At 40.7% G+C, this 24366-nt stretch overlaps 1 protein-coding gene across 1 annotated transcript; it reads right to left on the bottom strand.

The window, feature by feature from the left end:
• Nucleotides 1-504: 504 nt before the first annotated feature.
• On the bottom strand, nt 505-18816 carry LOC122437975 (olfactory receptor-like protein OLF3). The gene is made up of 2 exons (XM_043462438.1): nt 18678-18816; nt 505-1653 (listed from the first exon to the last, which is right to left on the bottom strand). Exon 2 carries the CDS (start codon nt 1630-1632, stop codon nt 679-681), a length of 954 nt encoding a protein of 317 aa, XP_043318373.1. The 5' UTR covers nt 1633-1653; nt 18678-18816; the 3' UTR covers nt 505-678.
• Between the last annotated feature and the right edge of the window lie 5550 nt (nt 18817-24366).

The raw sequence follows: 24366 nt of genomic DNA, 5'->3' as shown, positions 1-24366 counted from the left end.
AAAATTTTGGATTAATAAGGACCAGTGATATTATGAGCAAAAATACTATGAACATTTATACACAACTCATTTTGTAGACAATTTTCATTTCTCTTGGGAAGATTCCTAAGAGGAAAATTGCTGGGCCATGTGGTAATCATATGGTTAATTTTATAAAGAATTGCCACTTGATACCCTTAACAGAAATTGCCACTTTATACTCTTAACAGCAATGAGTTCACGCTGCTCCATATCTGTACCAGAACTCAGCACTACCTGTATTCTTAATTTTAGTCATTTGAGTGGGTCACCTAGTTTTTAAAAAAGAGTTATGCATTTGGAAGTCAAAGCACATATTTCTAAATTTTAAAAAAAGAGCAAATAGTCCAAAGTAAGATCCATAAATAGGCTTATAATTACAAACAAAATGATAAAGCAAAACATGGTATTTTTTTCATTATTCTAGGGTCATATGAATTGAGACTGAGCAGTTCTATCACAGTAGTGCTTTATTTCTCTAAACATGCTGCCATGACATAGAGATATGTCCATGTCCCACACTCTAACCCAACTAATTAGTCTCCTACCCAGCATCACCAATTCCTGGTTGCCAGGGCAATGAAGTTGAAGCTTCATATCAGAGTTAAGTGGGAGAACACACAGGCAAAGCTCTTTTGTCTAAGTGATGCTCATGATTTATCAAGTCGCCACTTTTGACGTTAATCCAGATAATTGTCCTAGAAGCTTCTGCCAGGCCCCCTTCACCTCCTTATTCCTTACACTGTAAATCATGGGGTTCAGTACAGGCATCAAAATGGCATAGAAGACAGAGATCAGCTTCTCCTGAAGCACAGAAGGGCTGGAATTGGGCTGGATGTAAGTGAAAATGGTCATGCCATAGCACAGGACAACCACTGTGAGGTGAGAGGCGCAGGTGTGGAAGGCTTTCTTTCTCCCCTCCGTGGACTGGATTTTTAGGATGGTGGAGACGATCCTGATGTAGGACAAGAGAACCAGGCAGAAAGGTGTCATCAGCAAGACAATACTAGAAACCATGATGGCCACCTCATTGGAGGAGGTGTCCACACAGGCCAGCCTGACCACAGCTAGGATTTCACAGGATATGTGATCAATATACTTGTTCGTGCACATGGGCAACTGAAAGGTGATGGTGGTCTGCACAAGAGAGTTGACAGAGCCGCTGAGCCAAGATGTGATGGCCAGCCTAGCACAGAGCCCTCCGTGCATGATGACCGGGTATCTCAGGGGGTCGCACACAGCCACATAGCGGTCATAGGCCATCACGGCCAGGAGAACAAACTCAGTCCCCCCCAGGCCTAGGGAGAAGAATAACTGAGCCGCACAGCTCACGCAGGGGATCCCTTTATGTTCCGCAAGGAAGTGCGCCAGCATCTGAGGAACGATGCTCGTGGCGTAGGAGACATCCACGAGGGAGAGGTTGCTGAGGAAGAAATACATGGGAGTGTGGAGTCGGCCGTCCAGTCTGATCAGAAGGACAATGAGGACGTTCCCCAGCAGGGTCAGCAGGTAAGTGACCGAGAACAGGATGAAGAGAGCCACCTGAGTGTCCCAGTCACTGGACAGGCCGAGGAGAATGAATTCTCTCACCCAAGTCTGGTTATCTGCTCCCATATAAAACAGAGGATTATTAATCTGCAGAGAGAGTCAGAAATAACAGATGCGGTTGAATTAAAGAATCATAAGAATAACTTCTTAGAAGAATACTTAACATAATGATTGGCCAACCTTGACCCGATATTCTAGATCATTTATGGATCAAGAAGACAAGCCTGATTCTACTATGTATTATATCTACTCTACATAAGAGACAGGTTAGCACTTTCCTCTGGACATGATGTGATCTTATAGAGTCAGTTAAAGCCTTGGAATTAATGCCGAGCAATTTTTGGAAGCTCTATATCTTTCTAAGTTATTGCAATTTCCAGAGAGGGGAGAAGTGCAGACGACAACGGGAAGTAAAATGATTAACAATGAAGGTAAACATGGTCTGAAGTTCACAGACTTCCCTCTATGTACCTACTACACAAAATATGGTAAAATGTATAAATAAAATGTTTTTAAAGGATTTGTAAGAGGCAGATATATAACAAGCAAGACTGGCAAATGATAGAAAAATCTGGAATTTGAGAACCTGAATGTAAATCTTTCTTTATGACTTACTAGATGTTTGATTGCGTTAGAAATTTTAACTTTTGCATACAAAATTTGATAATGCTGCAAAACTTAGAAGTGTATGTATGCTCAAGTGTAGACAACATGGGGAAAATATTTTACAAACTGACTTGTCATCATACTTCAGTAGTAGCATACTACCACGTATTACATGAGTGTACCCTGTGAGAGACAGAGAACAAATGTGCTTTCCTCATATTCCCTCCACAGTTCCAGACATTACAATACACGAAGCAACACCTTGAACAGATTTGAAGTCTAAGAAGTTGGCTTGAATGCTCTGAAGCTCCAGGAAATTATGAGTCTCTTTGAGATTTGGTGTCTTCCATCTTTAGAAGGAGAAGAGCGCAATTTTATTTTGTTCTTTTTATTTTTCTGCCCTATTTTTTTTACTCATTCTGACTAGCTCTTTTTATTTTCCTATACACATGCATAGGAACATACATAGCCTGTATATATGATCCAGCGTGTATATATGATCTCAGTAAAACTGATAGTATGAAAATAATCGCTTAAGCTTTCTAGTATTAAAATAGGAAAACAAATCTTAACTTTTGTTGAGTATTTAGCACATCTGCATAATAAGTAGATATTTTGTTTTTGAATGATTTCACAAACATGGATGAAGTGACATCTTCCCTGGATGTTGGAATTTCAATTGTGAATATTACCCTTCCCCTCTGCTCAAATTGTAATGCTAGCGAAGACTCCTGAGCAAGGAAATCAACCCTGAATATTCATTGGAAGAACTGATGTTGAAGCTGAAGCTCCAATACTTTGGTCACCTGATGTGAAGCGCTGATTCACTAAAAAAGACCCTGATGCTGGGAAGGATTTAAGGCAATAGGGGAAGGGGCTGGCAGAGGATGAGATGGTTAGATAGCATCACCGACTCAATGACATGAGTTTGAACAAACTCTGGGAGGTAGCAGACAACAGCGGAGTACATTATCTGTTCCCATTTGCGCTGTACAAGCTGCCTGGAGAGCACGCAGCCCGTCTCCCTGTGCTCCCCTTACTCACCGGCACATCTCTCTACTACAGCCCTCACATGATTACAAATGAAGGGCAGCATCACATCTGAGGGAAAGTGTGACTTTTAAAGCCTAACAGTCCCTGCTTTGAAGCTACAATTGACCCTTGAAGAATGAGGAGGTTAGGGGTGACCAGCCTTGGTGCAGTTCACTATCCAAGTGTAATTTACAGACAGCCCTCTGCATTCCCATTTCCTCCACATCAGCAGACTCAACCAGACTCTCATGGTGCAGTACTGTACCATTTACTGTACTGTAGTATTTATCTGAAAAAGTCTGCATAAAAGGAGACCCACGCAATGCAAAGTTGTGTTGCTCAAGGGTCAACAAACTCCTTTTGAACCTCTCTAATTCAGCCTGTGCCTACTGGAAAGCAGCCAATACTCTTTCACCAGATTGATCATTCTAAATTGCAAATTTAATCATAGCCTTAAATGGCTAACAGATCTTCTGATATGTAATTGCTTACAGAATTAAAACATCCTGAGTAGGAGAATCATCATATTTTACACTAACTGTAGCATTCAATATCCTGTGCATGTTTTAGAGCAAAGCATTCTATTATTAAAACTCTACTAATACTTAAACGATTCATGGGGTCGCAAAGAGTCAGACACGACTGAGCGACTGAACTGAACTGAACTGAACTAAATACTTAAACACTTATGGATAAGTTGGCAAATTACATTTAACCCATCAAAGAGTGTGTTTATTTCTGAAATCCACTGTCCTGTTTTTAAGATTACTTAAATTTTAATACAATGATAACCAAATGTTCCTGGTTCCTATAGTCATAGAGTCCTTCCTAAGACACCCAGTAGATTAAGAAAATAGATAACAGCATCTGTATTTATTCCTTTTATATTGAATGTCTTCTTTGTGAAAAGTTTAGACATAATTATTCTAAATGAGATTTTAAAATATGAATTAATTGAATTTATTGTACTCCTTTAAAAGAGGTCATGAAAGAAAACTGAGACCCTTAGAAGTTGGGGGAGGGATGAGGAATGACACAGAAATTACAGGAAAAATCAGATATGAGGTTTGGAGAGCAAAGACCAATTATTCATTGTTAAAATATAACCTTTGGTGACCATAATTAAAAGTATCTCCATGTACCTTCTCCCATTAGTCCAGTTATTAACACAACAAATAGAACCAAAATGCCTTCACTCTATGACAAAAAATGGAAACAGAAAATGAGTTTTAAGATTCCTAACACAACCTATTTTATGTAACTTAATACAACTAACTAGTTTAATTTAGTCAGTTATGATTTTTTGCTTAAATAAGGAAAAAGTGCCCATTTAAGCTTAAACCTATTTGATTCTAAACAGAATCTATGGGATTCTAAACAATCCTGGACAGGACAGGGAAAGTCCTGAGGATAGAAGCAGAACTCTCAACTGTGGGTCCCACATACTTATATATCTGCAGATGTGTTCCTTTCATGCTGACCAAAAGAAGTCATACCTTTATAAAGCTGAGCTGTCCATAGAAATGGCACCTTCATTTACAGAAAGAGTTTTCTGACTTGTGACTCAAGAGTTGGTTGATGTAGACATTGAGTGTATCCATCTTGAGAAGAAATGTCTGCACCATCTTGACGTATGGAAACAGAGATTCCAGGGCCCTTGGGGTGGTTGATATCTCAAGAATGAGTCTGACACTCTACAAGATCACTTAATTGTTTTTTTCTCTTTAGGCTAACCTCTTAAGCCTGATATAGTTACCCGAGCTTCCACTTAATCAAGTCCAATGTTTTAAATTCAGCTTCTCAAACATGTGCAACCTAACACTGACTTTTGGTGAAATATTTTCTTTATGGTTTCATCACGGGAATTCTCACCTTCTTTATATGTCTTGTCCCCTGTTGCTAAAGACTAGAGTTCTTTTTCAGTAAAGTTCCCTCTGTCAGGCAAGTCACCACACTGCAGTCTCTGCAGTCAATTCTAGAGGAATCAACCCTAGGATGAGGGTTAGGAGACCTAGACCCTAACTCCAATTCACTTCCTAAGTACTGAAGGTCTTTGCATAAACCATTAATTGCCTTACATTTTAATTTATCTGTTTTCAAGAGGAAAAGCATAGTATCATGAGCATCAAACCCTTTGTAAATAATCGAGACAGGAGACTTTAAAGCAATTTATCTTTTCCTATCTAAAAATGTAATGTGCTAACACGCCCACCATCTGTTTGTCAACACTAATACCTAAATAAAGGCTTCATAATTCTGAGTTTCTTCCTTAAGTGTCTTCATCTCTTTGTGTCAGTTCCAAACCTGGGAGAAGTCTGTTGAAAAAATATCATATCTAAGCCTCTTGCTTCTGCAAAGCAGAATTATTTTACTATATACTTTTGCTATGATACTTAGAATAAGAAAAGTTCACCAGTCATGTTTCATATCCCTCGCATCCCTAATCCAAAATCTTTAACAGATCACATAATTCTGTTTCTATATCTTCTAAACCCACACATCCACATGACGTTGATGCCTATCAAATATTAGTCAGTGTCTGACAAAATAGACATCTCTGCTACTGTTTATGTCTAAGTTGATCTAAAGAGTTTTCTTTTCCAGTAAAAGGATGGACCATATAGAATAGATAATACTCAAATTCCTTGGGCTCCAGTAAGTCACCTGGGACTAATTGTGACTGTGAGGGACACTACTGGGAGGAAGTTGACAAGAGCTCCAAAAACAGCTCCAGCACAGACCTAATGAGCCTTGGCAGCAGCTACACTGGCAATGCAGGACCAACGGATTCCCCTCAGGGGCCCCATACATCAGAATGGTAATTGCTATTCCCACTCTCAATTTAAAAGGGCAGGGCCATTTTTAATGGCCATTCTCCCTGTGGAAGGCTGTTCTCCATCCTTCTCCCATCAACATCTACATTGTAGCCCTAGGTCATTCTAAAAAGTCACAGAAGCCAGCTCACCAAGATTTTAGGATGTTCTCCTGTTACCCAAACCAAACTTTAACCTTCAGTGTCCCAATCTAGGAAGAACTGACAGGGGCTGCATCTAAATCTAATGTAAATACCAATTCTCCCCCATTGAGCGCCAGATGCCCTTATTTCTTCTCCTAGAGACAGGAGAGATGTGCTTCAGTCCCCTGATGTATGCACACATGGTCTCGTGGGTTCTGTGAGCATGGCCAGTATGACAGAGATTCTCGTACATGTCTCATGATACTACTTAAGCTCCAAAAGCAACAGCATCACATAGGGAGATTTAAAAATCCAAGACACAGAAGGAATCTAAGTGTCCATCCACAGACGAATGGATAAAGAAGATGTGGTGTATATGTATATATACACAATAGAATACTACTCAGCCACAAAAAAATTTTTTTTGCCATTTGCAGCAACATGGATGGTCTTGAAGAGCACTATGCTAAGTCAAGTCAGACAACAAAGGACAAATATTGCATCATGTCACTTACATGTGAAATCTAAAAACTACAACAAACTAGTGAATATACCAAAAAATATGCAGACTCACAGATATAGAAAACGACCAGTGGTTACCAGTGGGGAGAAGTGGGGAGGGGCAGTATAGGGATATAAGAAAAGGAGGTACAAAATTAGAAAAGGAGGCTTTTCCAATGAGTCGGTTCTTTGCATCAGGTGACCAAAGTATTGGAGTTTCAGCTTCAGCATCAGTCCTTCCAATGAATATTCAGGACTGATTTCCTTTAGGATGGATTGGTTGGATCTCCTTGCAGTCCAAGGGACTCTCAAGAGTCTTCTCCAACACCACAGTTCAAAAGTATCAATTCTTCAGCACTCAGCTTTCTTTATAGTCCAACTCTCACATCCATACATGACTACTGGATAAACCATAGCTTTGACCAGACAGACCTTTGTTGGCAAAGTAATGTCTCTGCTTTTTAATGTGCTGTCTAGGTTGGTCATAGCTTTTTTTCCAAGGAGCAAGAGTCTTTTAATTTCATGGCTGTAGTCACCATCTGCAGTGATTTTGGAGCCCCCTAAAAATAAAGTCTGCCACTGTTCTGTTTCCATTGTTTCCCCCATCTAGTTGCCATGAAGTGATGGGACTGGATGCCATGATCTTAGTTTTCTGAATGTTGAGTTTTAAGCCAACTTTTTCACTCTTCTCTTTCACTTTCATCAAGAGGCTCTTTAGTTTCCTCTTCACTTTCTACCATAAGGGTGGTGTCATCTGCATATCTGAGGTTATTGATATTTCTTCCGGCAATCTTGATTCCAGCTTGTGCTTCCTCCAGCCCAATGTTTCTCATGATGTACTCTGCATATAAGTTAAATAAGCAAGGTGACAATATGTAGCCTTTCCCAATTTGGAACCAGTCTGTTGTTCCATGTCCAGTTTTAACTGCTGCTTCTTGACCTGCATTCAGCAGGCAGGTCAGGAGGTCTGGTATTTCCATTTCTTGAAGAATTTTCCTCAGTTTGTGATCCACACAGTCAAAGGCTTTGGCATAAACAATAAAGCAAAAGTAGATGCTTTTCTGGAACTCTCTTACTTTTTTGATGATCCAGCAGATGTTGGCAATTTGATCTCTGGTTCCTCTGCCTTTTCCAAATCCAGCTTGAACATCTGGAAGTTCTTGGTTCACTTACTATTGAAGCCTGGCTTGGAGAATTTTGGGCATTATTTTGCTAGTGTGTAAGATGAGTGCAATTGTGCAGTAGTTTCAACATTCTTTGGCATTGCCTTTCTTTGGGATTGGAATGAAAACAGTCCTGTGGCCACTGCTGAGTCTTCCAGATTTGCTGGCATTTCACTGATACTGAAGCTGAAACTCCAAAACTTTTGGCCACCTGATGTGAAGAACTGACTCACTGGAAAAGACCCTGATGCTGGGAAAGATTGAAGTGGGAGGAGAAGGGGACAACAGAGGATGAGATGGTTGGATGGCATCACTGATGCGATGGACATGAATTTGAGTAGGCTCCGGGAGTTGGTGATGAACAGGGAAGCCTGACGTGCTGCAGTCCATGAGGTTGCAAAGAGTCGTCTTTGCAAGGACATGACTGAGCGACTGAACTGAACTGAAGATAGGCTTAAGGATATACTGCACAACATGAGGGATATAGCCAATATTTTGTAACAACTGTAAATGGAAAGTAAACTTTAAATTGTATAAAAATTAAGATAATCATCTATTTAAGCCATTAAATTATATTTATATTAAAACCTAAATCTACAAAAAGCTGATAGAGTATCAGCAATTAATTAAAAAAAATGGAAACACAGTAAGGTCACCCAAAATTCTTGACTGAGAGGAATGAAACTTCTATGCCTCTTCAAACTTTATTTTAATTAAAGCTTGTACTTAAGAGTGAATCAATGCATCATATGAAATAATACAGAAGTATCTCTTATACCCTTTGACCAGTTTCCTCCAATGGTAACATCTTGCAGTACAGTACAATATCATAAGATAGTATGATACATAATGTAATTATGTAGTTATAGTCAGGTGACATGATTAATATGATAATGTAATAATACAGTATCACAACATATTGGCACTTATATAGTCAAGATACAGAGCATTTCCATCACCACAGAATCCTTCATGTTGTCCTTTTATAGGCACATCTATTTCTGTCCAGCCTCTACCCTCTACTTAACATCTGGTTATTACCATCTGTTCTATCTATAATTTTAGCATTTCAAGAATTATATATAAATAAAATCATAGAGTATATTCAATGAAGAAAGCTAGTGGAGGTGGTGGAATTCCAGCTGAGCTATTTCAAACCCTAAAAGACGATGTTGTGAAAGTGCTGCACTCAATATGTCAGCAAATTTGGAAAACGCGGCAATGGCCACAGGACTGGAAAAAGTCAGTTTTCATTTCAATCCCAAAGAAGATCAATGCCAAAGAATGTTCAAACTACTGTACAATTGCACTCATTTCAAATGTTAGCAAGATAATGTTCAAAATCCTTCAAGCTAGACTTCAACAGTACGTGAACCAACAACTTCTAGATATGCAAACTGGATTTAGAAAAGTCAGAAGAACTAGAGATCAAACTGGCAACATCCAATGGACCATAGAAAAAGCAAAAGAATTCCAGGAAAATATCTACCTCTGCTTCACTGACTAGGTTAAAGCCTTTGATTGTAGTGGATCATCACAAATTGTGGAAAATTCTTAAAGAGATGGGAATACCAGACCACCTTACCCACCTCCTGAGAAATCTGTATGCAGGTCAAGAAGCAACAGAACCAGATATGGAACAATGGACTGGTTCCAAATTGGAAAAGAAGTATGTCAAGACTAGATATCGTCACCCTGATTGTTTAACTTACATACAGTGTACATCATACAAAATGTCAGGCTGGATGAGTCACAAGCTGAAATTAAGATTGCCAGGAGAAATATTAACAACCTTAGATATGCAGATGACACCACCCTAATGGTAGAAAGTGAAGAGGAACTAAAGAGCCTCTTGATGAAGGTGTAAGAGGAGAGTGAAAAAGCTGGCTTAAAACTCAACTTTCAAAAAACTAAGATCGTGGCATCTGATCCCATCACTTCATGGCAAATAAATGGGAAGGAAAATGAAAATGACAGACATTATTTTCCAGGCTCTAAAATCACTGCGGATGGTGACTGCAGCCATAGAATTAAAAGATGCTCGCTCTGTTGAAGAAAAGCTACGATAAACCTAGACAGCATGTTAAAAAAGCAGAGACATCATTTGCTGATAAAGATCCATCTAGTCAAAGGTATGGTCCAAAACTTCTCTATGGACCATAAAAAAGGCTAAGTGCCGAAGAATTGATGCTTTCAAACTGTGATGTTGGAGAAGACGCTTGAGGGCTCCTTGGACTGCAAGATCAAACCAATTGATCTTAAAGGAAATCAACCCTCAATATTCATTGGAAGGACAAATGCTGAAGCTGAAGCTCCAATACTTTTGGCCACCTGATGGGAAGAGTTGATTTAATGGAAAAGACCCTGACGCTGAAAGATTGAGGGCAGGAGGAGCAGGGGGTGACAGAGAATGAGATGGTTGGATGGCATCACTGACTCAGTGGAAATGAATTTGAGCAAGCTCCAAGAGACAGTGAAGAACAAGGAAACCTGGAGTGCTGTAGTCCATGGGGGTCACAAAGAGTTGGACACACCTTAGGGACTGAACAACAACAAAGGCTGGCACTAGAAGCCGTAGCAAGTCCAGTTTCTAGAATCAGTAGTGATGACACTGCCCTAGGGGTATCTGCAACACACAATACACCGTCAAGGCTCAGGGAAGACTTTGGTGTGGTGTCCTCACCAGACCAGTTCTGCAGAATGAGTTTTGACCCTTCTGCATGACATGGCTCAACTCCAAGCCTGATTCTTAGAGAGTCTATGAGCTATTTTGTATCCCTTAATAGATGCATTTTCAGCTTTAATTAGCTGAAGTTTCCATCTATTGCTTGGCCTCCCCTATGGCTCAGCAGGAAATCATCTGCCTGCAATGCAGGAGGCATGGGAGACGCAAATCAGATCCCTGGGTCAAGAAGATTTCCCTGGAGGAGGAAATGGCACCCCGCTCCCGTATTCTTGCCCAAAAAATCCCATGAACAGAGGAGCCTGGTGGGCTACAGTCCATGGGGTTGCAAAGAGTCAAACACGATTGAGTGACTAAGCACGCACACAATTTCAACTATCAACATTGGATGAGTATGATATATGGAAACTTGGTAAATAACAGGGGTGCTATAATGACTGGTTTTTTTCTTCTTTCCAGTTTTCTGTTAAAATGCTATAAGAGAAGAAAGGAAAAAAAAAAAAAGAATTTCCTTTTCTATTTGATTTTTTCTTTAAAAAGCCTGTGCCCAGGCTATAACCACAGGGAAGAGACCCTCAAAGAATGTCAAAAAGATTAACCCATGGAACTTCAAAGCTTCAGTCTCAGGTCACTGTCCTGCCCTGACCTGAATGCACCAACATGAGCATAACTTTGACCTATAAAAGGATGACTCACACAGATAATCAGGAAAAGTACTTCAAGCTATCTGTCAGCAGTTGCCTCTCTGATGTTTTCAACACCTGCCTTCTGTCCCTACCAGAGTCAATTTCCTAGCTTAAGCACCAACAGCTAAGTGGAACTGGTTTGCTATTTGGTTTGCTTTTCTATCTGCCTTCATTATCTGAAAAAATCTTTAGTATTTCTCACTCTCAATCTCCTTAGTCTTTTTGTCCCATCTGCCTGAAACCCAGAAGATAGCGTCTTAGATTTGTAGAGACATGCCTTTCCTAAAATCACAAAACACCCGTGAGTAGTTCTTTCCAGCTGTTGTTCACTCAGTCATGTCTGACTCTTTGCAATCCCATGAACTGCAGCACACCAGGCTTCCCTGTCCTCTTATTTTTTTTTCTACAGGAATATTTCATTTTACTGAGCCTCCAAGATATGCATTTTTAAAATAAATTTAAGTTCTGTGGCAACCTTGCATCAAGCAAATCTATTGGCACCATTTTTCCAACAGCAGTTGCTCATGTTGTGTCTCTGTGTCACATTTCGCTAGTCTTTGCAATATTTCAAAATTTTCATTATTATTATGTTTATTATGGGAATCTGGGATCAGTGCTCTTTGATGTTACTACTGCAAAAAGATTGAGTCCCTGAAAACTCAGATGGTGGTTAACATCTTTTAAGCAATAAAATATTTTAATCAAGGGCGGGAAAGCCTTTCTTCTTGGTCTTCCCAAGTGATTCAGTGGTAAAGAATCCTCCTGCCAGTACAGGAGACGCAGGTTCAATCCTGGAGTTGGGAAGATCCCCTGGAGTAGGAAATGGAAACCCACTCCAGTATTCCTGCCTGAAAAATTCCATGGACAGAGGAGCCTGGTGGGCTATAGTCTATGGTGTCTCAAAGAATTGGATACAATTGAGCACATGTGCGTGCACACACACACACACACTTTTTTAAGACATAATGCTATTGCACACTTAATAGACCACAGTATAAGGTAAACATAACTTTTATGTGTACTGGGAAACCAAAAAATTCACGTGTTGCTTATTTTTTATTTCAAGATTCACTTTATTGTGGTGGTCTGAAACTGAACATGCAGTATCCCCAAGATACACCTGTATTCATTGTGAAAATTTTTGTATTTTCTCAACAGAGCAGGGATTTTTGCTTGTTCAGTAATATTTTCCTAGGGCCATAACAGTGAAAGGATGCAAAAATTAAAATTGTATGTTGCTAGGGTGTATGTAAAGGGGTAGCATGTGGAAGCTTTGTGGTGATGGAGCAGTTCTGTATCTTGATTGTGGTGGTTACATGAATAAACACCTGTGATAAAAACAGCACAGAATTATATATACATACACACAAATGAGTGAATACAGAACTGGTGAAGTTGGAATAAGCTCTGTGGATTGTACCAATGTCTGTTTCCTGGCTGTGATATTGTACTATAGCTACATAAGATGTTACCATTAGGGAAAACTAGGTGAAGAATACACAGAAACTCTCTGTAAATTTTTTTACAACTTCCTGTGAATCTACAATTATTTCCAAAACTTATTTTTAATAATTGATTAACTAGGTGTGATTTGCAAATATGTTTTTAAAAAGAGGAGAAGAAATAAAAATTTTAATGTTAAGACTAGTTTTCTTTGGATTTCATAATGAGGGAAGATTTCTTTTTATCTTTCTACCTATCTGGTTAAACTCTTAATGGAAATATTTCACTTTGGGCTCTAATTTTGGGTTCATACTGTATTTTTCCTTTAGATAGACTTTGAGTTTCCTGCCACAGAAGGAAGCCTTTAATAATCTTTGAAATTTAAAGATATCAACCCTCCCTCACCCCCAGCCCTAAGCTGAGCCCCAAACTGCACTAACCTGAGAGCCCATCCATGGAACATGGTGAACCATGTGGATAATTAGGGAAACTGCTAATTACAGTCTCTTTAGACAGCCTTTTTCCAACAGCTTTCCTGCCTTCTGCCACTGCAGTCATCAAATTATCTTACTGGCATTTGAAGCTCATTGCAAGAACAGGTTTGATTTTGTGTTAGTATGCCTAAAGGAAATATTTTCTCCTTGCCCCACCCGCTGAAACAGAGTTCTGTGGGCAGGTAGGTGCATGGTGTTCCTAATGCCATTGGGAAGCCCATACCCATGACTAAGTCTTTCCATTCTTAGAAGGCAGCTCAGTTTTTTAATTGTACTTATTTATGTATTTTAGTGCAAAACAACCTCTTCCTTCTCCTGTATGCTCCTCTACCTGAAAGCCCCTTGTGATAATTTTCAAAAGCCTGTTGAAACTCATCACCACAGGTTCAGTAGTTGTGGTGTGTAGGCTTAGTTACTCTGGCATGTGGGATCTTAGTTCCCTGACCAGGGATCGAACCTGCATTCCCTGCAGATTCTTAACCAGTGGACCACCAGGGAAGTCCCTAAAGCCAAGTCCATTTTTCTAAGCACCTGTATCTTGTACCTCTGGGAAAAATCACACTTGAGAATAAAGTTTGTTTCACAGAAAAAAAAAAAAAAAACTCATCACCTCCAACTGTGCAGACTGTCTCTTATAGTACCTCAGTGAGAAAGCTATGTTAGACTTGATACTTTAAAAGAAAAAAAACACATTTTAACAAGACTAAAATGTTTTTTAATAGTTCTGTAATTTCTTTTTACCCAGCTCTGAGTTTTTAAAGCATAAGGGCCTCATGAGCTGCGTCTATAAATCTTCTTGAATCAGAAGTGTCTCCACAGCAAAGTGCCAGCTCCTCAGGCCTCAGTGAAGCCAGGCAGGAATGAAAGAGGTTTCTATGGCAATAATTCTCCTTTTTAACTGTCTTTTCCTACTTCTTAAACCCCATACTTATTATCTGTCTCCTCATTGCTTCTCTGACAATGAATCTCCTTCTAAGCACATTCTGAGCAGGAACAGAGGCATAGACTGAAACCTTTCCTCTAAGAGTTTCAGGAACATAGCAAGTTTAACAGATGTCAAGAATGAGAGGACAGACGGACAGCTCTTTGGTTTGAGGGCAGGAAGGAAGGCAGACAAAGCACTGCTATGGTTGGAATCTCAGATCTTTGTGAAGGCGTGGGACGCAGGAATGTGTGTCCATGGCTTAAAGACTCTGAGCCCAAAGCAGGCAAAAGTTTTCTTGATTATCTGTTTCTGTTTTACTCCCTCTGTGTTACTCTTGTGCCTTATTTCCCATCTCAGAATTTCCCAGTCCTGAAATAGTCCCTTTTTTCTCCACAGCATGAAAACTGAGGTCAAGAAAAGAAAACAGACAGCACCACATAGGTATTAAGAATAGAGCACAGGCAGGAGTTCCCAAGTTCGCTGCCTTCTATCTGCTCTTTCTACTTCACAACCTCTGGATCTGAGTGCTCTCACCCCCTGGTTATACCTGTTGGAGGGACTGGAGATGGTGGTCACCACCCAGCACTCATACCCGTGGCATCCAGACCCAGGCTCAGCCTCCACTCATGATGGCAGATGTGGACACAGCTTGCCCCCCTTGTCTACTTTGGCCATCCCACTTTCTTCCTGCTCTCCCATCAACTTCTTCATCTCTTCTGAGAATTAAAATTGCACTTTATATATGATTTCCCAGCAACCTATTTTAGACAAATAGTTCTAATACATAAATTCTATTTTGCTTTTATAAAGACTAAAAGGATTTTTCTAATTAGTCTTCCCTATAATGGGTTGTGTAAACTTGAAGAAATATACTTTCTGTTCATTAATGTGTATGTTCAAAGTGAGATATTGGAAACCAATGTACAATGTTCCTACATATAAGTTAAAGAGAAGTGATACTGTATACCAAGAAAAAAAGGAGAGAAAAGTGTTCTAAATAATAAAATAAAGAAAGCTAACAGGACCTCAAAACTGTGTAAATACAATTAGAGCTAGGTCAGCAACCTTAGATATGTCATTGCCACCATATAAGGTGCAGTGCACTAAACTAAAATAGCACTGGAAGATGGTATTGTAAGAAAACCAAATGGATTTTTGCTAAAGAAACAACCTCTCAACTGCTTAGCAGACATCACCTTAACAAGTAATGAACATAAACATCATTAGTAAAAGGAAAAATTGAAATCATGGAACATCCAATAGAAGGAAGAATTTTATATATCTTCAGTTTGCTTTTCTCTGCTCTTTCTTTGTGATAGTTTCAGGTGATGCAAGCCAAAATGCATCACCTGAAACTATCACAAAGAAAGAGCAGAGAAAAGCAAACTGAAGATATATAAAATTCTTGGTAAAGTATTCAAAAGTTTCAAGGTCATAATGTGAGAGACTGAAGAATTCTTCTAGACTGAAGAAGACTAAAGGGATAATGACAATTAAAAGCAATGCCTGTTACCATTTTACATATTCCTTTATATTTCTAATAAAATGAGGTGTTTTTTTTTCACAATTTAAAGGATCCAATATCAAAAGAAACTACCATCTTCTAAGCAGAGGAGTGTAAATTTACCCATCTGAAATATAGGCCTTAATCACCTTGACATCTTTGTTGAGTTTTTCACATATATAGTAACATGAGAAGTTGAATTTTAAATTTAATTTAGAAGTCTAATTGTAGTCACATTTTTCTTCAGAGATATTGCCCTGAAATTTAACTTTCAGTAAAAATTGTAATTGAAATTAAGTTTTTGTTTATATAGAATAAAATTTAAGTGACGGTGTGGAAAATAAATTGATCATAAATGAAGCAAGTGTTCATAACAAGAAAAACTCAGAAATCCCATATTTTCTTGTAAAGCAACAACCAAGTGCTTTATAGGACCTAATACAGGTAGATTTACACAGAGAGACAGAGATGCATTTCATTTTGTCATCAAGATGCATGCAAAACCATTTCTAGCCACATATTCCAGGTAATCTCACTTTAAAAAGTAAGTACTGCCAGATCCTTCAGAGGAGATAATGGAATCCCCAAGGGTCAGGAAGGTTGGTTGATCAATAATGAATTGGGCAGGACTCTCATTCAAATGCCCAACCTCTATTTGGGCTTCCCTGGTGGCTCAGACAACAAAGAATCTGCCTGCAATGCAGGAGACTCAGGTTCAATCCCTGAGTTGGGAAGATTCCCTGGAGAAGAGAATGGCTCTTGAGAGTCCCTTGGACAGTAAGGAGATCAAACCAGTAAATCCTAAAGGAAATTAACCCTGAATATTCATTGAAAGGACTGATGCTGAAGCTGAAGCTCCAACACTCTGGCTAACTGAGGCAAAGAGCTGACTCAGTGGAAAAGACCCTGATGCTGGGAAAGATTGAAGGCAGGAGGAGAAGGGAGCAACAGAGGATGAGGTGGTTGGATGGTATCACCGACCCAACAGACATGAGTTTGAGCTAACTCCGGGAGACAGTGAAGGACAGGTACACCTGGTGTGCTACAGTCCAGGGGCTCATAAAGAGTTGGAGAAAACTTAGCAACTGAACAACAACAAACTTTATTTAGCAAAATCATCCAATGGACTATTAAGACCCTTTGTTTAACTTCCTGTGAATTCTGCCCAGGAGAGTAAAGTCTATGATTTCATGCCCATCCAGCCTTCATGAATAATAAAAGTTGAGATGTCCTCTCTACCTGCATCCTCTCCTGGCCCAAGTGGTATGTCTTGCTCTCTCAGTCCTCTCTGCCTTTAGAAGCAAAGAGCCACCATCAGTTCAAGCTGTCAGTCTGTCAGCTTCAGACAGACTGACATCAAACTCTGAAACTTCACCTTGGGTCCAAGATGCAGCCTCAGCCATTCTATCCTGAGTCTCATATTTCTCCCTGGCTTTGGCTTCCTCCTCTTTCACTTCAATTATACATTAGCAAAAAGAACCCCAAATGGCTTCCAGGCTGGTTATGCCAGTAAGTCATTCAGTTGTGTTTGACTCTAAATGCCTCCTGTCTGTGCCTTGGCTGAATCAGGTTACATTTTTATGGCCTTTATGATTGCCTTACAGAAGATTCGGTATAATTTCATTTCATAGTTAGAATTTTTTGCCCATTCACTGATAGTCAGAAGTCTGCATATACATTTTCTCAGTCCTTCTTATTTTAGAGATCTGTATTCTGACTTACATACCATCTCATTTCTTTAGCCTTTCTTATCTCAGAACACTTCGGTGGAGAGTGGGAATGCTGAAATTCTGTTGGATTGTGACTTTGTTTCTGGGAATTCAAAGAGTATTCATAGAATTGTAGATCTTAGTACTGAGGGGCCTTCAGAGACCATGGTCCTGCCCCTGACTTCAGGTAAGATGTCATTATCCCCACGAGAAGCCAAGAGAGCTCAAGAGACCTACCTAGAGTCTCAGAATAAAGTTTCGGGGCAGGGGGGATCAAGGGCAGAAGGAAGTTAGAATTAATTCAATAAAATTAGGACATTGGTCACTTTCATTGCATGTGAGTATCCATGGTTCTTGTCAAACCCTCAACTCCCTGAGAACCAAGGGTATTTCTGTACAGATTAATGCCATTTTCTGATTTTCCTACTCGTTTGCTTTCTAGTTCTGAGATTAGCAAAATGACAGTGAGGGAGGGGATGTATCCTAAACTGGAAAGGTGACAATGGAAGAGGGAGCCAAAAAAACCCTCACCAGGAAAGAAAAGACAAGTAAAGGACTTAGTGTGTTCCCCAGGTAGGGCTAGTGGTCGAGAATCCACATCCCAATGCAGGAGACACAGGAGACATGGTGGGTTCAATCCCTAGGTAGGGACGATCCCCTGGAGGAGGAAATGGCACCCCACTCCAGTATTCTTACCTGAAAAATTCCATGGACAGAGGAGCCTAGAGGGCTATAGTCCATGGGGTGGCAGAATCTGACAGGACTGAGTGACCACACACACACACACACACACACACACACACACACACACACACACACGGCTGAGTAAACTTTGATGCCTCTCTGGACAAATCCCTGCTTTAGGCAGAAGACCAGGCCCACAGGGAGACTGCAGAGAACCCATCCCAAAGGGGCAAGCTGGAGGGCAAGGGAACGAGGAAGAGTGACCTTCATTTTCAACCCAGCTGGAGGGCTGGGAGACACAAAGCCAAGATCTCATGGCAGAACAGAGCAGAAGCAGGAACAGGACACATTAGACACACAAAATATTAATACCAGTGTGTGGTTGCAATCTCCATTCACTTCATTCTCCCACCAGGATCCTGGCAGCAGAGCAAACAAGAGGCAGATCCGCTCCCGGGGACCTGCCCTCGCCACCCTCTCCTCTGAGAAAACTGAGGTCCGAATCCAAAGCCCCGTAAGACGACTTTGCTTCCACAGAGCGTCTCCGGGGAGACAGAGGCGGCGCTGCAGCCCTCCCCACAGCTCACTGCACGGCCTCACAAACACCCCCTTGAAGTATCTGGGCCATTTTTAACCAGGGTTCTGCCCCACAAGGGTCACTGGTGCAGCCCATTAACAATTTTCAGGCAGAAAAACAGAATCTGGTTAATAAGATAGAGCCTAACCTTTTTTTCCCTTTTGTGCTCAGTCCAGTTTCACATGCTCACAGGGGGCCACATGCTAGAGGTCTTATACTCGGTTCTTCAGACCAGAGTTGCTAGTGCGGAATGGCTGCCGCCATTAGCTCAGCTCTGTGGCAGCGTGCAGAAGCACTTCACACGGCACGCAATCCAAGATGGCAGCTGGGGACCGTGTGCAAAGAGGCCGCTCACAGCACTGCAGCCCAAGATGGCGCCGGGGGCCGTGTGCAGGGGCTGCCTTCCCTGGCACTGCCATCTGGAGCCTTGTGCAGCAGGCATTGGGTTGGCCAAAAAGTTCGTTCAGTTAAGGAATACTTGTTCAATAATGGTCTTGGATAAAATGAAAAATGTGTCTTTTATTTCTACTTAAAACCCAGCGAAATTTTTGGCTAACCTAATATATGAAGTGCAAATCTGATTTTAAGCTAGTAAATCTTCATAACCGCCCTGTAACCTGGTTTATGCTAGAAAAATGTGCTTTTCTCTCATTTTAGGCTCTATGTGTGTTGGACTCAGAAGAAAGGAAAGGAAAGCCCATTAGGCCACACATGTTTCTATCTGTACCAAAAGGGGTCTCAGGTAATATGTGGAAAGCTTATATAAGGTTTAGAAAATAAGATAGTGCACTGGAAATCCAGAAGAATACATTTACGCTAGGCTGTTGAGAGTATATTTCTAGAGGATAAATTGGCACTATGTATCAAAAATCTTATAAATGCTATGTCTTTTGGCTCCTTACTTCTACTTCAAGGAATCCATCCTATAATCAGAAATGCAGATCAAGATGTAAGTAAAACAGATGCTTTTAACAAGATTATTTTGACTAGCAAATTTCTGGAGTAACCTAATTTCAAAATGGAAAATAAGTATAATTTCAGTGAGCGGAACTGTTATACAGTTATCAAAAATATATTTAAAGAACATTTAATGTCATGGGGAAATGTCATGGGGAAATCGTGGTGAAAAGAATACAACATAGAACTGCATACAACACACATAATAATTTGTTTCATAAGTATCTGAACATATATAAATCCAAGAAAGATACCAATACAGATATAGATAAATTAAAAGTGATTAGAATGTTAACCACAGTTATCTTTAGTACTGGGAATATATTTAGGTGACTTAAATATTTTTGTTCTCTGATTTTTTATATTTTCCCAATTTTATGTAATGAACAGGATAGTTTTATAATCATGAAACATATGTTAATATAATAAACCAAAATATTGACAAAGTTTTATTCATGTCCAGATTCTAGAAAGTTAACACAGCTCTCGTACTAAACCAGGCAAACTTAAAACAAGAAAAGCAATCCATAGACCAGTTTGTCCTCAATTATTATTCCACAGAACTCTGTCCCACACATTTTAATAGGTATACCAGAAATAAAAGTTTCATTTTTAAATAAATATAAACAGCTTAACAAATGTATAACAGCTTATTGAAAATAGAATTTACTATAACAAAGGACATATATTCCACAAACGTAAGAAGTTAAAATCTGGAAATCTACTGGATCAATTAGAAAAAACAGAAGAAATTGAATAACATGCCTCTCTCATTCCGGATTTTACGTATTTTAGTATTTGTTGTTTCTGTTCAGTCACTAAGTCGTATCTGACTCTGCAACCCCATGAGCTGCAGCACGCTAGGCTCCTCTGTCCTTCACTGTCTCCTGGAGTTTGCTCAAACTCATGTCCGTTGAATCAGTGACGGTATCTAACCATCTCATCCCCTTGCCGCCCCCTCTCCTTTGCTTCAATCTTTCCCAGCATCAGGGTCTTTTCCCAAGAGTCGGCTCTTCGCATCCAGTGGCCAAAGTACTGGAGCTTTAGCTTTAGCATTAGTCCTTGCCAAGGGTTACTTGCCTGAAATCTAGGCCTTGAATCTGAGGGAATCGGTACCTGGCAGAAAGCTAGCTACAAGAGACTGAGTGGATCTGGAGGTTCCCACACTCCCAGCCTCTGGTAGTACCATCATCAATAACTTCTATAAGCCAGGAAATGTCCGAGAGTGGCTCCCCAGGAGTGTCCCAGCCTGAACTTTGATCAAAAGAGTGTCAACTTTTTTTTTTATCCTGCTTTAAAATGGGTCACTTTTCTTCCCTTAGAAGGATGCTAGGTCATTTTTTCTTTCTCCAAACCACTTTACTTGAATTTCCAAATGGGATTTAGAGAGAGAGAGAGACAGCAAGAGAAAAGAGACTGCAGACTATATATTTGAGTGACTAGGAGAAAAATGACTCATAAGACTTTTTAAAGTTAAAGTAAAAAGTGTGATCACTTGAGAATTTTATAAAAGAAAACAGATGTTTTCCAGAAATGTGCTGGTTCACATAAATGCTCACTTCTGTTAGATGGTAACTGGAGGAATTTCCAAGTAAAAATAGTAGAAGCAGGCCAGGTCCCAAAATTCCCTTCCATCAATATCTAATGAAATTAACTTAAGAAAAAGTGTAAGAGCACAAAAGAAATATTTCTTAACATACAGCAAAGAAGGAAAGGAGCACAACCTCATTTCACAAACTTCTGAAAGTGAACATAATTTAATAATAAATGCATGGCCCTTGTTATATACCAGGCTCTCTTCAAGTCACGTCTTACATAAAAATGGGTATTTGAAGCCAGGTTCTAGATCCTGCCTCTACAAAAAATTATATTCTGATTCATTCTGGAATGATGCTTAAACACTGCTTTCACTCACATTCCAACAACCCCATCACTGAGAAATTGTACTAAGGAAAGAAGGTGAGTGTACCAAATGCTAAGTATTCTCACTGATATTATCTAGTTCTGAGTCTGTGGGATGACATGAGAGTAGCCTGGGGAAAAGTCAGAGTACACTCTGAGAGGTGGAAACTTCTCTCTACCTCCACCATGGTCTTGGCAAAGAACAAGGAAACTTGTAGCACTCAAGGCCTTCCAGGGTTCAAACGTGTCATGCTCTGAGGAGAGGACACGCTGAACCCAGGGGAGGAAACCCTGGGCCAGAACACTTAGCGATATTCAGATGTTCTTGTTGTGGTGAAACGTTTACCTGAGCAGTTCTTCAGCTTCTTTGTTGAATTCAGTTTAGCTTAAAAGTAACACCGTTAGGGAATGAATGTTTCTGTCCCCCAGAATTCATATGTTGAAACCTTAAACCCTAATGTGTAGGTATTAGGAGGTGGGGCCTTTGGGAGGGCATTAGGTCATGAGGGTGGAGCCCTCAAGAATGGGATTATTGCCCTAGGAAGGGGATGAAGAAATCTGAGCTTTCTCTGCCATGTGAGGCCATCAAGAAGACACTGTCTATGAACCAGGATGAGGGTTATCACCAGACACCAAACCTACGGGCACCTTGATCTCAGATTGCCCAGCCTCTGGAACTATGAGACATTGTCATTCTGTTGGCAAATCCTGTCCGACTCTTTGCAACCCGGGCTGCAGCACTTCAGGCTTCCCTGTCCTTCAGTGTCTCCCAGACTTTCCTCAGATTCATGTCCATTGCGTTGGTGATGCTATCTAACCACCTCGTCCTCTGCTACCCTCTTCTCCTTTTGCCTTCGGTCTTTCCCAGAAATAAATATCTTGCTTGATTTCACCCAGTCGATCTTTGTTATAGCAGCCCAATCTAAGACCAATACCTTTTATATTAAAAATACAGTGTACAATATGATCCTCTTTATTTTTCCTTTATGCCCATCTCTTTATGCAATGCATTGCTTTCATAAAAATAAGGAAGTCATTATCCTAAAAAAGAGATGGTACTTAATATTTCTTTTTTAAAAAATAATTCTCCAGTTTAATCAGTCATCCTCCAGTTTTCTCCCATCCTCCCACTGTTCCTAATTTAATTACATTTATTTCTCAGTGAAGTTCTTACTTAAGACTGAGAAAACCTGATTTCAAACCACAAAATATCCCGAGCATAAACTTTAACTTTTTTCTTCACTGGTGTTTGTAATAATTCCATTTTAAACATCTATTTCAGTCCCTATGAAAGTTCATAGGGAAGGTCACATGAGCAGATAAGGAAGAAAATGGGGAGAGAAGGAAGCAACCATAAAGACTCTGCAGGAGTCGACTTATTTATGAGTTTTATCCCCGACTAGAGTGAAGAGTTACAATCAGGGTACTGAAATCTCCCCTTTTGCTATACAACACAGATCTCTAAGGGTGGTGAAAGGGAAAACAGCACAAGGAAACACAGCGAGTAAGACCTGTCTTGAGTTCACTCTTACTTATATAAAGAGAAGCCCCTGTGAGGGGCTGCATTCAGGAGTTCCAGCAACAGAGCCATGTGGAGGCTGGAAGCAGCTGAGGAGGGTACATAGTACTGGACAGCAAGTTCCAGATGAGTAACTCAGGGGAGGGTGGGGTCTCCAGAGAAACAGAACCAACAGGATACACAGATGAACGGATGGATAGATGGATAGATAGACACATAGATACATAGATGAAGATTTATTTAACGTTAGGAATTGCTCCCACAATTATGGAGGCTGGCAAGCCTAAAAATCTGCCGGGTGAGTCTGGACGCTGGAGGCCAGGAGAGTTAATGGTTAATTCCAGTTTGAAAGTCAACAGGCACAACACTCAGGAAGAGCCCACGTTTCAACTGGCGTTTACAGGCAGGACAAAAAGCCACACGTCCCAGTTTGAAGGCAGGAAGAATTCCCCTGACTCAGGGCAAGGTCAACCTTTGTGTTTGCATTCACAACCTCTGCTCCCTTCCCCTTTGCTTCTTTTACTGAAAACAGGCAAGACTTTGGCACTTCCCTGCCGAAGTCTGCTCTGGCACTGAAAGGCAGACAAGGGGGGATGACTTCTCAGAGGTTTCCAGAAGTGAGCAACCTGCCACCCAGACCCAAAGAGGTAGTTTCTGACTACAGAGTCCTTTGAGGGTAAAAGGAAAAGCGAATGTCTGGGCAGGTATGTGCAGCTGAGAGGCGGGGCTGCTGGGGGACCTGGTGGATGCAGATGGGTGTTGAGAGATTGCAGACTTGGCCTTGAGTTTTCGCTCTCCTTCTCTGCCAAGACAGCTGCATTTCTCTCTTGCCATATCCCTCCTCCTCTCAAAAATGGACAGCACACAGGCAACATGTCTGCTCACCCGGACTCTCCCCAGACACACCTACAGAGTCCACCACTTTCAGTTGAGGTTGTGTTTGCTGTGCAATTGGTCACAGAGTTTCAGAGCTAAAATATATCATCCAATTTCCACCTTTATTTAAAAAAAAAAAAAAAGGAATACTGAGACATAGGCAGCAGAAAGGGTGAGCACGGGTGGGGACGACGGAGTATGACCACAGGGTTTCAGTACAAAATCCCTGAGGCCAGGATCACTGGCCCTCCAGGCTTTAGGGTGCGTGCGTGCGTGCATGCTTGCCTGCGTGTGTGTGTGTGTGTTTTGGGGGCTAGCAGGAAACAAGGCCAGGGCAGCCTGGGAACCTCCTCCAGCCTGCACTGGCCCTCCAGGCTTCTTTAGGATGTGTGTGTGTGTGTGTGTGTGTGTTTGGGAGGCTGGCAGGAAACCAGGATGTGTGTGTGTGTGTGTGTGTGTGTGTGTGTGTGTGTGTTTGGGGGGCTGGCAGGAAACAAGGCCAGGGCAGCCTGGGAACCTCCTCCAGCCTGCAAACACAAGCAGACTGCACAGACTTCAGCCAGCAAATTCCTGGCCAATGGGG

Source organism: Cervus canadensis, chromosome 3 (genome assembly GCF_019320065.1).
Source record: "Cervus canadensis isolate Bull #8, Minnesota chromosome 3, ASM1932006v1, whole genome shotgun sequence".
NCBI lineage: Eukaryota > Metazoa > Chordata > Mammalia > Artiodactyla > Cervidae > Cervus > Cervus canadensis.
The sequence above is the reverse complement of the archived record's forward strand: the minus strand, read 5'-3'. Positions and strand labels throughout refer to the sequence as shown.

Bases quoted from the DNA above. Each gene is read 5' to 3' on its own strand.
- LOC122437975 (XM_043462438.1), bottom strand. From the start codon at position 1,632: ATGGGAGCAGATAACCAGACTTGGGTGAGAGAATTCATTCTCCTCGGC.